The sequence below is a fragment of the Podarcis bocagei genome, assembly GCF_964188305.1.
Source record: "Podarcis bocagei genome assembly, chromosome: 5".
NCBI classification, from domain to species: Eukaryota; Metazoa; Chordata; class Lepidosauria; order Squamata; family Lacertidae; genus Podarcis; species Podarcis bocagei.
This window is the reverse complement of record NC_138129.1, coordinates 20,558,013-20,573,796: the sequence shown is the minus strand read 5'-3', so window position 1 is coordinate 20,573,796 and position 15,784 is coordinate 20,558,013. Positions and strand designations below refer to the sequence as shown.

Here is a 15,784-nt window from a genome sequence, read left to right as displayed (position 1 = left end):
AACAAAAGCGCACGCAGACGCACACGCCTTCCGAGGGAGGTCCGGGCGGGACCAACAGCGTCTCGCCGCAGCTGGCCTGCCCGCAGCGCGCGGGTTTTCGTTTTGCTTTGAAACGTCTTTGCGGTGCACGTATTTCGCCGGGGAAAAGGAGGCGCTCGGGAGGGCGGGACGTCAGAACATAACAAAAGAGCCCGTGCGGCCCGACTAGGCCAGCATCCTGTTCTCACAGGGGCCAACCAGGTGCGGGGGAGCCACGGATTAGGCCTGGACCACAAGGGCATTTCCCCCTCCCGTTGGTTTACAGCCACTGGTGTTCAAAAGCATATTCTCCATGCCCAATCTTCTTTTAAAGCCACTAGAGGGTAGTTCATGTTAGATACAAGCCCCATGTTGGAAGGATCAATAACTCGGTTTGTGTGGGGCGCTGCAAAGCACTGGGTTTTCGCTGCAAAACAACTGCAAAAAAAACCTTTGGCGCAGGTCTGCAGATGACATATTAGCTCTCTTGCAAAATAATAGCATTAATTTACAGGACAAGGTCAGCCCAAGACCATTTACTTCTTCAAGGCAGATGGCACCCCCACCAACCAACAAGTTTAGGAGCCCAAGGCCATCGAAGGTTTTGTTTTGTTTCTTGCGCCAGTCTTGCCCTCCCTGGCAGTTTAAAAAATAAATAACAATAAGTTCAGCATTTGCTATCTTAAAGCCAGCTGCCTGAGTCCCCAGCCTGAATGAATCCTAATGAATCCCTGGCCACAATTCATAAGTAGGAAGGGGAAAAAAATATAATTTTGGGTCCATGGGCCAGTTTGTGAGTTTTGTGGTGAAAATCCAGATCTTTAAGTAACTAGGGTGTTCGGATGCACTTTTCATTACTGATTACACTTAGAAAAATGCTGTAAGGCTGCTAATTCCAAACTCCGGTTGGGCTGGGAGCATGTTCTTCTGCCCATCCCACCTGATCCGCTGTACAGGGAGGACTCTGAGCCAGGGCTGTATAGTCTGTGGCCCACATCATTCCTGAACACTGTCACTGACCATTTGGACTGAAGCCAATGATACCTGGAGTCCAACATAACCTGGAGGGCCAGATTCCTCATCCTTGTGTGAAGGGACTTTAATTGGGAAACCCTGCTTCTGAAATCCCGGTCTTGCTGTCTAGGGCTGGTATGTGTTGTAGCCCAGCAATATCTACAAGGCCACATCCTTTCCACCTCTGGGTTAAAGGTAGGCAGATAGATTCCTATGGAGAAGAAAGACTTCCTGAGATATGTCGGGCCCAGATCCTCAGGGTCTCCTGCTGTAACACAAAACCGCTCATGCTGTCCTTTAAAAAACAAATGTGTGAGCAAAATTCATAGTTTTCGCTATGCACTGTGTTTCTCTCCTGAATCTTTTTTTTTAATAACTTTTATTTCCAATATTCACTCTTTTAAAATCACAAGAAGAAAGGGGAAAAAAAGACATCGCAAAATAAACAGATGTAGACAATAAAATATCAAGACATAAATACATTTCTCCAAAAGTATTAATTATCATAACATCATTCTGACTTCCCTCCACCACGATTTAAGCTATATCCCATTGATACCCTTCTTGCAGTTCCTTCTTTCTACCTTTATCTTTACTTCGCAGATTCTATAATTCACCTACTGTTATTTTAATGTTACCTAAGTTTTTCTCCATGTATGATATAAATTTATTCCAATCATTAATAAAGATTTTATTACTCTGATGCCTGATCTTCTGTGTCATTTTTGCTAGCTCAGAGTACTCAAATAGCTTGTTTTGCCATTCACTAATAGTTGGGATTTTAGATGATTTCCAGTTCTGTGCCAACAGTAGTCTAGCTGCTGTCGTTGCATACTGGAACATGGTTTGATCTTCTTTTCTAATCTCCTCACCGACCATTCCCAGAAGAAATGCTTCTGGTTTTTTAGGAAATGTGTATTTCAGTATCTTTTTCAATTCATCATAGATAGAACCCCAGAACCTCTTCACTTCTTCACATGACCACCACATATGATGGAAGTCGCCCTCTTTTTTTTTACATTTCCAACATCTTTTGTCTCCAGTCTTGTACATTTTTCCAAGCTTAACAGGAGTAATATGCCAACGATACATCATTTTTTCCATATTTTCTCTCCTGAATCTTCATTGAGCTTCATTTCTAGTCTTCTGAGAGAGAGAGAAAAGCTTTTCTCTATCCACACACGGGACACAGGTGGCGGTGGGACGCGGGTGGCGCTGTGGGTTAAACCACAGAGCCTAGGACTTGCCGATCAGAAGGTCGGCGGTTCAAATCCCTGCGATGGGGTTAGCTCCCGTTGCTCGCTCCCTGCTCCTGCCAACCTAGCAGTTCGAAAGCACGTCAAGTGCAAGTAGATAAATAGGTACCGCTCCGCCGGTAAGGTAAACAACATTTCCATGCGCTGCTCTGGTTCTCCAGAAGTGGCTTAGTCATGCTGGCCACATGACCCAGAAGCTGTATGCCGGCTCCCTCGGCCAATAAAGCGAGATGAGCGCCGCAACCCCAGAGTCGGTCACGACTGGACCTAATGGTCAGGGGTCCCTTTACCTTTATCCACACACATACATTTTATTTATATGCCACCTTTCCATAGTTCAAGCCATGCTCAAGGAGGCTTACATAATTACAAACATAACAAAAGTTGTTGTACACAATAAAACAGCAAAAAGTACCCATATCCTAGCTAAACAATTTCCAATGAAAACATAAGCAGCTCTAAAATTGATGCAAAAAATGAATAAGAGCAACAACATATATGCACCTAAATAACACCCCAGCCTAGGGGTCTGTTTAGCAGCCTCAGTCAGACTAGCAGAGTCAGTCAGGGCCCCAAACAGTCAGCCTCAAACTTTCTCAAGTCCTGGAAAAATTGAGAGTTTAATAGTGGAATTCTACGCATATTTACTCAGAAATAGGATTCACTGTATTCAATTATTAGACTTACTCCCAGGTTCAGTATGCACTGGGTTGCACTCTCAAGCCGCTGCCTAAGAATAAATCAAAGGTGCAAGTCAGGTAATATAATCAAATTAAAACTTTGTAGAGGGCTTTCCATTTACTCCAGTGATATAGATTGTACCTATGCAAATATATCTTGTTTGGTTATTTAAGTGCTCAGCAAACAAGCAACTGTGCTATTCAGGAAAGAGACTTGGGTCTTCCTGGTCTATATTCAACATTTACTCTAACCGCTAAACCCCATTGCCTGTCAAGCTTGATGTGATGGTGAGACAGTGAGAAAAATGTGACTGCTTCAGAGTTAAACCTCACCTGTCATAAAGCTGTTCAGGTTTCTGTATTTGTCAAAGGAGACAATTTCCTTGAATTTGAAAAACACTGTTCCAGTTCATTTTAAAAACTTGATGTATGCATTATTCAGGCCTCTGTATCCAGACCTCAGGACTTGCTCCAAGCCTCACCTGTCACTGCCACTACTCCATGGCCTCTTCAACTGCTTTCACCTAGTTGGAATGTGTTCTTGGACTGCGATAATGCTTCTTGCCTGAATGGAGACATGAATGTGTAGAAACCTCTGACTTCTCCATGGCTGGAATGCACCCTGCTATACAGTCATGTGTTCTGCCCATGCACTAGCATGTGGCCCATGGAAAGGTATGCAGTTAAGGACAGAAGGTCCCAGGCCTTTCTTTCCAACTTCGCTGACAGTAAACTAAGATGATGGAGGGTACAATCCCAGGAGAAGCTCCCCTGCCAAACATCTTTAAACAAGCATGCTGTTGCACTGCTCTGCTGATTCCAATGGGGCTTTGGACAAGCAAACTTGCCAATGCACTGAGCTCAGAGTCTAGTTCTTTCTGCCATGTTTTCCTAAACTCTAATCCAGAGGCAATAGGATTCCATGGCCTGCACATGGTGACACCCTGACCCTAAACACACACCTTGATATGCATATAGTAGGGCCAAGCACCTGCAAGGTAAGAGCGTCTTGATGATTTCCACCTTGAAAACATATGCATGAAGATCTTCATCTGGAAGATCTGTATCTAAAATGGTTGGTGTATATGAAAATATTGACAGACCAAAGTGAAGGTGAATGGTTTAAAATACCCAAATGTGGGAAGTGTTGAAGGCAGCGTTAGTTTAGAAACACTTCACACAGAAATTATCCCCCCCCCCCACTACATGCATGACTCCTTGCTAAAACTTTCTCCCATAGATCAATTGATCAAACTTTTTTTCACATCATGGACATGATCCAAAAAGCTGCACAGCTACTTACATGCAGCAAGAGACTCTGGTTAGTACCTGACAAAATTATACCTGGATCAGAGCCATTACTTAATTTTAGCCATATTAGTCAGCAGATATCAGCAAAGGAGCACACTGAAGCAGTTTTATCCTTGAGAGCTGCTGCTAAGATGTCTTGCCCTGATGAAGGAATTTAATACCAAAATGTCTTAGGTACAACAATTTTTAAAGAACCTGCTCTGTTCTGCCGCCCTCCTGCCTCCTCCCTTTTTTTTTTTTTTGGTGGGGGGAGGTTTCATTCTGAGTGTGACTTAGTTGGATACGATTGGGCTTCTATTTCTCAAACATTATTTGCACTGCAAACCACTTTTGGAACTAAGGAGCCGAAAAAGGCACTCAATCTCTTTTTATACGTGACCGCCACAGCTAGAGTTGTATATGCGAAGAAATGGAAAGGAAAAAAGAGGTACCCAGGAAAGAAATTTGGCAGAATAAAATGACAGAATACACAGAATTAGTAACTATGGCTGTGAAATTAAGAAATAAGGATGAGTCACAGATAAGAGATGAGTGGAAGTGTTTTGGAGAGTATCTTAGAGGGTGCAACTGTCAATATAACCTTCTGAGCAGCAGATAGCACTAAATAAAGGAATATTTGAGACGAAAAAGACTGGAATAATAGAATATGCAGCTGACAAGAGACTACCTAGAATACCATAAAGATATGGACTGGTAAGTCTGAGCAAAAGGGATAAATGATGAAACTGTATGATGTATATATAAATTGTAAAAACTCATAAACAAAAATAAAAAAATTAAACTAAGGAGACTTTATGAGGCCATTTATGATATAGTGAGTGTGTGCAGGAGGAGAAAGGAAAAAAAGAATTCAAAGAGAAAGAGAAAACCCTATCCCTTCCAAACCCTTTTGCACCTAGTTGGATACTTAACCTTTAATGTAGTCATTGCAATATCCAACTGTGGCCGGCAGGAGTCCCTGTTCACCTAAGGAACGGTAAGAGAAAATGACAAAATGTATCTATAGCATGACTGATGCCAAAGTTGCAGCTGTACCGGCCGCAGTCCCAGATCTCCAATGTTAAGAACGACAAGATTGTGTTAAACGACTAACAAGAAAAGCGATCCACTTTAAAAGCCATTTATCCCCTCGAAAGAGAGTTAGAGGATGAAAACCAGACAGCAAGTCTGATATAAATCAAACTGATTTTCATTAAACGATTTCTAAAAGGAATACTACAAATGCCATTCCTACTTTCATTTTGACAAAATAAAGAGTGCCTACCTCCACATTTATAATGTCATTTATAATGAATGTTCTCATTATGGCGGTAAGGTGTTTTATTCCTTTTACAGAGTTAGAGGAATAGGGTCTTTTTGGGGGGCTGCTTCCAGATCCATCCTTGTCACTAGAAGTCCACATGGCTTCAGCAGCAAGGAGAACCTATTTTCAGGTCCATAACTGGTTCCCAAGTTATGGCTGTCTTTAATCATGATAGCTTGTCCACTTTTGCATGCAACAGGAACCTCCTGTCTTGAGTACTGAAATGCAGTCCACATGGGGCTACCCTGGAAGACAGCCCAGAAACTGCAGCTGGTGCAGAATGCTGTTGTCAGGGTCCATGTCTGGGACTTTTGATGCTGTGCCACATTGCACTCACTTTGTAGGATCACTGGCTGCTTCTATGCTACAAGGCTCGATTTAAGGTGTTTGACATACGAAAAGCCTCATCAACTTGGGACCTAAAAGGTGCCTTTCCTTGCACCAGCCAGCCAAGGTTCTGAGATTGGCAGAGGGGACACTCCTTGTCCTACTGGCAGGTACCACTCTGTGTGGGGATGTGAAATTCTTATAACGTGACCTTACAACTCTTTGTGGCACCATATTCATTTGCATGTTTAAAGAAAGAGGGGGGGGGGACTATCACCTTTTGGCCCTCCAGACTTAGTTGCCCTACTCTGGAATTCCCTCACCCGAGGCATGGATGGTTACATTTTCATTGTGTTTCTGTTGCTTAATTTAACATTTCTGTTCTCACAGGCTTTTTGAAGCTCTAGTTACATCTGCATTCGGTTATCTATATTTTTGCTGCTTCCTGATATTATCTGTATTCCCTTTCTATTGTTGTCCTGTTTTTGTTGTTAACAATCACCTTGGGACTTACACCTCATGGTGAAAAGTTTATGAATAAATGAAAATGATTCCTACAAAAAAATGCAAATGGACAGAGACTTATAAACAGGTAGCTCAGTTTATTATCTTTTAATGGACTGCAGGGCACAGCTTATCCCCAGGCGGGTATATTTAGCCTGAATAAGCAGAGATTGAGAGGAGATACGATTGCCATCTTCAAATATCTAAAGAGCAATCACCTAGAAGATGGAGCAAGTTTCTTTTCTCTTGCTCTGGAGGGTAGGACCCAAACATTCAACGGCTTCTAAGTTACCAGAATGGAGATTCCGACTTAACATCACAAAGAACTTTCTGACAGCAAGAACTGTTCGACAGTGGAACTGTCTCCCATGGATGGTGGTAGACTCTCCTTCCTTGGAGGTTTCCAAGCAGAGGCTGGATGGCCATCTGCCATGGACGCTTTAGTTGAGATTCCTCCATTGCAGGGAGTTGGACCAGATGAGCCTCGGGAAACCTTCCAATTCTACAATTCCATAATGGTCACACACCCATCCAGGAATTGAACATCAACAGCTGCTTTATACTGAATCAGACCACTGGTCCATTTAACTCAGTACTGTCTACACCGTCACCGACTGACAGTGGTTCTCCTCAGTTTTAGGTTGAGGTCTTCCAGCCCTACCTGCTTCTGCATGCAAAGCAGATACTTCAATCCCTGAACTGTCCAGAACATACAGGACAAGTGTTGACAGCCATCAGCCATCTTTTTATTATTAAAGAATTTTTATTGACTTTCCAATAAAGATAGCCAATCAATATATCCACATCATAATCTGATTTAAAAAGAAAAGACCAAATTGTAGTCCAAATTGTAATTATTAATTTTTCCGGGCTCCCCGTAGTCTGGACCTCTGAAGCATATCTCCAAATCTTCAATCGTACCTCCTCTCGTTGTTTTCATATTTTCCACATCCCGATCTTAACACTTTAAAGTTCTCCGTCCCTTGCTCCGTCCCTTGGAAACAGCAAGATAAGACTGGATAGAATTATGAACATTATTTGGACAGATTTCTGGATATTAGCGCAGCAGCAAGATGATGATCGGAATCCCCCTTCGGAACCTGAAATATGGGTCCCCTCAACAAAAATTTAAAATTTGGCTTTGTAATTCGGAATTTATGTGATGTGATTTGATTTTGATTGGTCGGTTAATAAAATTTTTTTTTTAAAAAAAGATTCTGTCATGTCAAAAATCATATATCCTTTCGTCCGTCAAATACAGCTTTATTTGTGTATATATATTTTTTCTCAAGTTTAATGACGCGGCGACTCCCAAGTTGTTAGATCATTCCAATCCAGGCTGTTAAATCAGTCATCTTAGAGACCCATCTGGCATTATCAGTTGATGGCAATGGTAAATAATGCCTTCCCTTTCGTTGGGTTATTTTATTTGCCTGGAAGGTGTGTTGATTATTGTGACAAGTTTTTGTAAAAGTCCATGGTATTGTTTTAACTTAGCTCAGTTGGTAGAGCCTGAGATTCTTAATCTCAGGGTTGTGGATTCGAGTCCCACACTGGGCAATTTAGGGGGTTGGACTAGATGACCCTCGTGGCCCCTTGCAGCTCTATGATTCTATGAACTCACTGTTTTAAGGTTGAAGGGAGTTTGCTTTGTGAACTGCTTTGGGATTTTCTAACTTAAAAGTGTGGTTCATAAAGGAGCCCAATAGACAAATATTTAGAAGGTCACACCATTTCTAAAGAGAGAACGAAAGATACCGTGGAACCTGTTAATAACAGCAAGATGGTTCAGAAGTGGTAAACTGTCCCAAGCCCTCCAGATGATACTGGCCAACAACTCCCAATGGCCATGACAATCTGTCATGTTGGTTGAGGTTGATGAGAACTGGGAAGTCCTGAAGGCCAAAGGGTGATATAGGTAAAATAAAAATAAAGCACAAAAAATGTAAACAGTGCCACAAAGGGATGGAAAGGCTTGGTTACAAGAATGAAACCATAAGCAATACCTCTATTTTATCTGTAAGTTAACCGTGTTTGGCCATCAGATTTATATTAAGAAATAAGTATTCAATGGAAAACTTGAGTTAAATCAACCCACTGCAGCACAAATACCTACATTTCTAATTGTTCTGTAGAGGCACAGAGTTCCACAGATCTACCCTGATGGATTTATTTTCTAGAACACTGACTTTTCAACAGCATTCTGTACAAATCAAGAAATCCACTCACAGCTTCATGGGTTTTGTCAGGATCAGCATCACATATTAAATTGCTCTGTGATTTGTATTTGCCTGCTAGAGATGAGGTTACACCCTCAAACCACAATAAAAATTGCAAGGAGACTGAACAAATGCAATTAGTATAATCGAACTGCTTTGTTATAAATATATTATATACATTCAGACCACATTAAAATATTAATCCATGTTACACCAAAAAGATTAAGGCTTTATAATATTTACATGAATGAGCAAGCACCTTTAAAAAATACACACCATTAACCTATCCCTTTCTAACATATAAATCATGTGCCCAATTTCCTAGAGCTACTTTGAACAATGATTATTGGAAGAGGAATCATACTGAAAGGAATCCCAACTGCTGAACGCTAAACGACCTAACACAAGCGTCTTTTATGTTTGGACACTTGGGCAGAACACGTTCTGCTCTTCTTCCCAGGTTGCTACCAAGTCAGTTGCAGGCTTATACAGCAACAGTCTGCTCAGATATCAAGGAAGTAAAAACACTTGTTTATTTCAGGAGACAGACGACAATAAGGATCCTTATCCACTAGCAGAACGAGACTCCCAAATGTTCTGTTGCACACCACATAGACTAAGACTGGACATGATAGCAAGATGAAGCAACTGGAAGGTGTACCAAACATTAAATGTATTGAAGTGGTGACAATTTCATAAACTTCCCTTCCCCTCTGGCTGTTGTTTTTTTCCATGCAGTTTGAACCTGCTCCTTAAAAACGCAGTGCTCGCCTGCTTATCTTCATTATTCCACATTGGTCTTAACCCTGTTTTCAAAGTGGTAATTCATGTTGATACAACACATTTTACTGTGCCAATGACATATCTTACTAGAAAATGGTGCATTGTCTTCTCCAACTAATGGCTTTTGAGACTCAAGGACGAAAATGGTCAACATCAGCAGATGTGGCTAACAGAAGGTGCTCCGTACAAATGGGAATTAGCCATTTGCATTTTCAAGTATTATTTTGAAGAGTGAGTCCTTTAACTGCAGTCTGTTAGCACTTTTTAAAAGCATTGTGCTTTAGTCCATTATTTCTTTACAAGTCTTTAATTTGGCTGATGGCTTTTTTCTTTTAAAAATATTGGCAACAAGTATAAGGACTGCAGAAGCCTGGCAAGAGTTTATTTTATTTTCTGGGCCCATTTCATGTCATCTGCTCTCGGTTTTTCTCCGGTCAGTCCTTGAATGATAATCTCGAGGAACCTCCAAAATCTGATTTTCTCCAGCGGGTAGTTGAGCCAGCCTGGAAAACGATAGAAAGGGAGAATACAGTTGTAAATGAAGAAGTACAGTTGTAGATAATTGAATTAATTTGTTTTAAGATAGTCTAATAAAAAAAGTAAAATGCAAGGCAAATGATTATTTGGGTCATTCAACAGGAGTAGTGTGTACCCCCATCTTATGGAGGTTCAGGTAGAAGCAGGTCACCTGATGTCAATCCCATTAACTTCAATAGAATTGGCTTCAGGTAAGTGCATAAACAATTGCACTCTAAAGCTTTCCACCTATATGGGAGCTTTATTTTTGAAACTAAAAGTGTTCAACACAGCACAAGTCTCATTAACCGCATTTTAAAGGGCTACTTTCAAACCATGCAAACTGTCAACCAAGTTTGATTTAGTACAGGTTTTCCATACGCCAACCAGCTTATTCAACTTTTACACACAGCTCCTGTTCAACTAGCATGCATTTGTAATTAGTTGCTACACGCCAATGAAAACTGGAATGCCAAGTCCAATTTTGAAGAGGTGATGCAAAAGCAGCAACTGATCCCCTTTAAAATAGGGAACATATTGCGGTAGCTGTGTCAAGGGGAAAGAGGTGTTACTGATACACTTTGCTGCTCTCCCCTTGCAGGGAAAGTGAAGGACAGGAAATGTGGAAAGATAAACTTTGCAGTTAGTTGAGGGGACAGAGCTCTGGAGTCGCTCAACATCTCAAATCGGAATCTGGCCACAAAACAAATTTTAGTATGACAAAATTAAGAGTAATTTAGACTGGGCTGGAATGAGTGTTAGCTGTCAAAATACCAAATGCCACAAGCCATCAAATATAACAGTCCATTGAACATCAGGTGTTGAATATCACTGAATGCTAGCTATCAGATATAAACCCTGGAATCATGTGTTGTTGTCAAACATAGGAAGATCAAGTGTCGAAACAATGATACCCAATACCATTTATTTCATGTCAAAATTTTCAAAGGAATGGGCGGGGGCGGAATGTTGGCTCCAATGGTAAACCATTGTGGTTTGATTTGGAAGTCCCAGATTATGAATGTCTTAAGTGTAAAAGTATTGCTGTAAACAGTAATTAGGACTGTAACACAGATGTAATTTAATAAATGTAGGGATTCCAAACTTTCATGGGTAGCGCTCTGCTCTGTGCAACCTCCCTCATTCCAGCACCAGCTCCCTGCACACATTAAAAAGTTGACCCTCCAGACCCAGGCAAGGCGCTAGAGAGCTACCGCTGGATGAAAACATTAGCCCCACAGTTGTGTGTACTCAAAGAAGCACTTTCTGCTCACAAACATTTTTATATACAGTGATACCTCAGGTTATCACTGAGCGGGAAGGTAAACGGCGTAGCGGGAAGGTAAACGGTGTTTCCGTGTGCTGCACTGGTGCTGGCTCGCCAGAGCAGCTTCGTCACACTGGCCACGTGACCCGGAAGTGTCTCCGGACAGCGCTGGCCCCCGGCCTCTTAAGTGAGATGGGCGCACAACCCTAGAGTCGGACACAACTGGCCCGTACGGGCAGGGGTACCTTTACCTTTACCTCAGGTTAAGTATTTAATTCGTTCCGGAGGTCTGTTCTTAGCCTGAAACTGTTCTTAACCTGAAGCACCACTTTAGCTAATGGGGCCTCCTGCTGTTGCCGTGCCACCGGAGCCCGATTTCTGTTCTTATCCTGAAGCAAAGTTCCTAACCTGAAGCACTATTTCTGGGTTAGCGGAGTCTGTAACCTGAAGCGTATGTAACCTGAAGCATATGTAACCTGAGGTACCACTGTACAGTCATACCTCGGGATAAATACGCTTCAGGTTGAGCGCATTCGGGTTGCGCTCCGCAGTGACCCAGAAGTAACGGAGCACGTTACTTCCGGGTTTCGCCGCTAGTGCATGCACAGACGGTCAAAATGATGTCACACGCATGCACGGAAGCGGCGAAACGCGACCCGCGCAGACGTGCTATCATGTCTTATGTTATGTTCAGGATGCGAATGGGGCTCCGGAACAGATCCTGTTCGCATCCCGAGGTACCACTGTATTTACTTCAATATATTTCAGGGTTGCTTACCAGATCATACATAACAATTTTTTTAAAATGGGATAGAATTGCAGTGTTAAAACAACCAGAAATGAAGAGCCTGGGGGAAAAAGGGTCCCCATTTGGTGCAACGGGAAGCTGATGTATATACTGAGTCAATCCACTGGGTCCATCTAGCTTAGCACTGTTTACATTACACTGGCTCTTGCTGGGCTCCGGGAGTTTTTGAATGCAGAGAGCATATGCACTTCCAGTGGGCAAAAGCGCCTCCTCACCATGGCAGGTGAACATCCCTGAAGAAGGGGAGCTCACAGCAATGACAGTTCTCTCCGCAGTCGCTGCCTGCCTCATTCCAAAATGGTGTCGACACCCAGAAGAAGAGACTCGAAAAAGATCTAAATGTACAAGCAGGCTCGTGTTGGAATAGCAAGTTGCTAATGCACGTGTAGGATATATCCCCACTGATTGGTCCCAGTCAGCAGCTCTGGTTGCTGGCGTAGCTGAAGTTTCAGATGGCAGCTGCACAGGCGATGCATTACAGGCGACCGCCAAGAGTTTGGGTAACTGCATTGCAAGCTATACCTGTCCAAAAGGAGTCATAGCAGGTGCACCAGCCTTAGCTGGTGGAAGGCACAGTGTACCATGTGGGGGGGGGGGGCAGGAGTAACTGTGCTGACAATCCTATGTGCTTAATTCCAGTAATGGTCACCAATACCTGGGGGCTGAGCACATTTGCCCTGTTCCTTGACTCTTAACATTTTTCCACATGTTGCACTTGGCTCCAGCTGGTGGGTTTCAGTTTTAGTTTTTTTTGAAAAAGCAGAAAAAAATAGAACCCATAAGCCTGAAGTCTACTCATCAATGAAAGAGAAGCTTCACTTCTATTTACCTGTAGTAATACAGAAATAAGTTTCATGAGGAGACACGTGATGGATCCGGTGGTGTTTGCGTGGCAGGATAACGTGCCAGTCTTGCAGGAAGATAACCCAGCGAGGAAGACCAAAGTAGGTGTGAGACCACTTGTGAATCTGGTTTGTCAAGGTTCCAAATATAGCCAGGGCAAAGACGTAACACTCCCAAGGGCACGATTGGTGTAATGCTTCTAGAAAGGGGGGGGGGGGAAAGAGGGAGTAGGATCTACATGACTCTCACTGAAATAAGCTGGCAACAGAAGGTGCCTAGACACATAGGTCTCCCTCCCCCCCCAAAAAAAAACCAGAACTGTTTCCAAACGATGGTTACATTTAAGCAGTTCATTGTACAACACCAGAATGCTTCATCAGAGGGAACTCTGTCTGATTCAACAAGCCAATTATTGATAAGGACATGTGTTGTTTACCGCTCAAGACTATTGTTTTTCCATCCCACTTTGAGGCATTCGGCACTGTGAACATCAGGGTACATTTGCCATGCCAAGCGTGAACTGACCTTCAAGTTCAAACTGATAGGCACTTAAGTTCTACTTAACTACGCCAGAAACATTCTCTTGGGGTGCTTCCAGATGGGCGGTTCATGGTGGGATGGGTGCTCCCAATGCATGCAATTTTTTCAGTGTCTGCACAACATCTCTGGTGTCAGAGTATCGGCCCATATTCCAACCCCCATTTAATCGGGGGTTAAGCTTCCCAGGGAAACCCCAATAAACTAAAAACAAAAGCAAAACACTATTGCCCACAACCCATTTGTGCTAACTGATCAACCCGTTAACAATATCAAGCCCCATTCTGGAAGCACCCTTTCTCCATCCATGTTAAGCTACTCATAAAATAAAAGAATTGTGTTGGATGTTTAATTACAAGCTACATCCTCAGGGTGGCTCCAAATAGGCTTTGGTTCGCTTCCAAAGTGAAAATGATCACAATATCTCAAGGTAGTTATCTTTCCCATTCTCCCTTTACTAGTGTAAGACTTGCTAGCAACTAGAGGGATGCTTTGGGCCCCCACTTTTAGTATTTGGCTTGATTCACTCACCAGATGCATCTCTTAACATGGATGTACCTTACAGATTACCTTTGCTTCTACCACAGTACACACTAGGTGAAGTGGTTCCTATCTTCAAATATCAGGGTAAGACTAGGTTGATATAAACCTTGCAACTTATGGTTTAAATATTCTAGAAAAATATTTGAAATGGTGGCAAGTTAGTTCTCATGCCACTCTACTCCTTTACTAACCTGCAACTATTATTTCTTGCTCAGACACTATACTGCTCCACCCACAAATATTAAACCACTTTCGGGGTCCTTGCAGGGGCTGAAAGACAGTCTGTCTCACAAACACAGTCAGCCTTCTCAGCTGTTCCCATATAAACAGCTACATTCTGCCTGTCTCTTCGGAGGTCAAAGGCCTATTCACTACACCGTGGAAGCTGCAAGTCCAGTTTACTCATGGATTTATAGTCACTTACCTGGTGATAAAGAAACCAGTTTGTAGGCCATGTTTGCCAATGGAACTACCGTCAACATGCAGTTATCTCCATTGGTCTCTATGAAGTCATGTCTTGTAATTGCTGTTGGGTCAATGTGATGTTCTCTGAAAGGTCTGATAAAAGCCTTAAAAAGTAAATACAGAGGGTGAGGGGAGATGTCTGTCAGTCTTTGAAGTCCATAGCCTGCACAAATTTTTACTAGATACCCCTGCCCACAAATTACCTATGTAAGAGACCTACCAACCTGGCCTGTCACCTGGAGAGAATTCTCTCTTGCCACAAGCAGACAACTAGCTTATTTTCAAGTTCTAGACCAGTGTTTCCCAACCTTTTTTGGGCAAAGGCACACTTGTTTGATGAAAAAAATCTCGAGGCACACCACCATTACAGCCCCGTGACGTCAGCGCGCAGCGTCGCGCCGGGAGGGACGCACGAAAGTGTAAGTTTCAATTTTTTTCCCTCCCCTCCTGTGTAAAGGGGAATGCACTCTGCTAAGTAAAGGCACTTGCCACAGCAGCGTCAACGTCACAGCACCCACCGGCACCCAAGAGAGAAGGGGTCTCAGCAGCCCTTTTGCCAGGAAGAGGAGCAAGAACGAGAGGAGGAGGAGGAAGAGGAAGAGAGTCCCCCCCAAAAAAACATTCTCCTTTTGATCTTCCTTATTTGCAATTCCTCATTGCAAAACAGCGGTTGATATACAGCTGATTTTTTTGTTATTACAGTCCCCACCCCCTCACCTAGAAAAACACCACCTGTCAATTTTTTATTATTATTATTATTATTATTATTATTATTATTATTATTATTATTATTATTATTATTATTCCCCGCCACTCTGGGAGGCTGAAGCCCTTTAAGGCTTCCTTCTGTCCACTCTCTGTGAATTACCTGCCCGGAGCGGGTTTCTGGGGGGGGGGGGCGCTGCTGCCGGTGTCCTCCCCGTCGAGTCTCGCCTTGCCCGGCGCGTGGCGGCCGCCCTTTCCCACACTCTGCCGGCTGCGCTGCCAAGCCCCGTGGCTCGGCCTGTCAGCGTTACCGGGCTCGGCGGGCGGTAATTCCCGAAGAAAGCCGGCGGCGCTTGAAGAGCTGGCAAGCCCCCATTTGCATGTCTGTTTTCCGCAGCCCTTGGAGAGGATTAAGTTCCCTCCTTCCTGCCGGGGAACCTCCAAGCTTTGGGGGGGGGGAGGAGGCAGCAAAGCGAGGCAGGAAGGAGAGCGCGGCTTGGCTGGGTGAGCTTTGGCAGGGGCAGGGAATGAGAGCCGCGAGGCGGGCGCTGTGGACGGAAGCGCTGCCCGCCGAGCTCGCAGGCAGCCAGACGGCGAGAGCCCCGCGCTGGGCGGCCTCTCCTCGCCGCCGCCGCCCCGCCTCTCGCCGCCCGACTCGCCCGCTTCCCTCCCACGGAGGTAGGCT

General features: G+C 43.6%; 1 protein-coding gene across 1 annotated transcript in view; it reads right to left on the bottom strand.

The window, feature by feature from the left end:
• Nucleotides 1–8,784: 8,784 nt before the first annotated feature.
• Nucleotides 8,785–15,784, bottom strand: part of LOC308588211 (plasmanylethanolamine desaturase 1-like) — a 40,113-nt gene continuing 33,113 nt past the window's right edge. The window contains exons 4-6 of the mRNA XM_081196613.1: nt 14,354–14,498; nt 12,836–13,048; nt 8,785–9,918 (exon numbers count right to left, since the gene is read on the bottom strand). Of these exons, the coding sequence (XP_081052739.1) occupies nt 9,797–9,918; nt 12,836–13,048; nt 14,354–14,498 (480 nt within the window). The 3' untranslated portion in view covers nt 8,785–9,796. The remainder of the gene's footprint in view (nt 9,919–12,835; nt 13,049–14,353; nt 14,499–15,784) is intronic.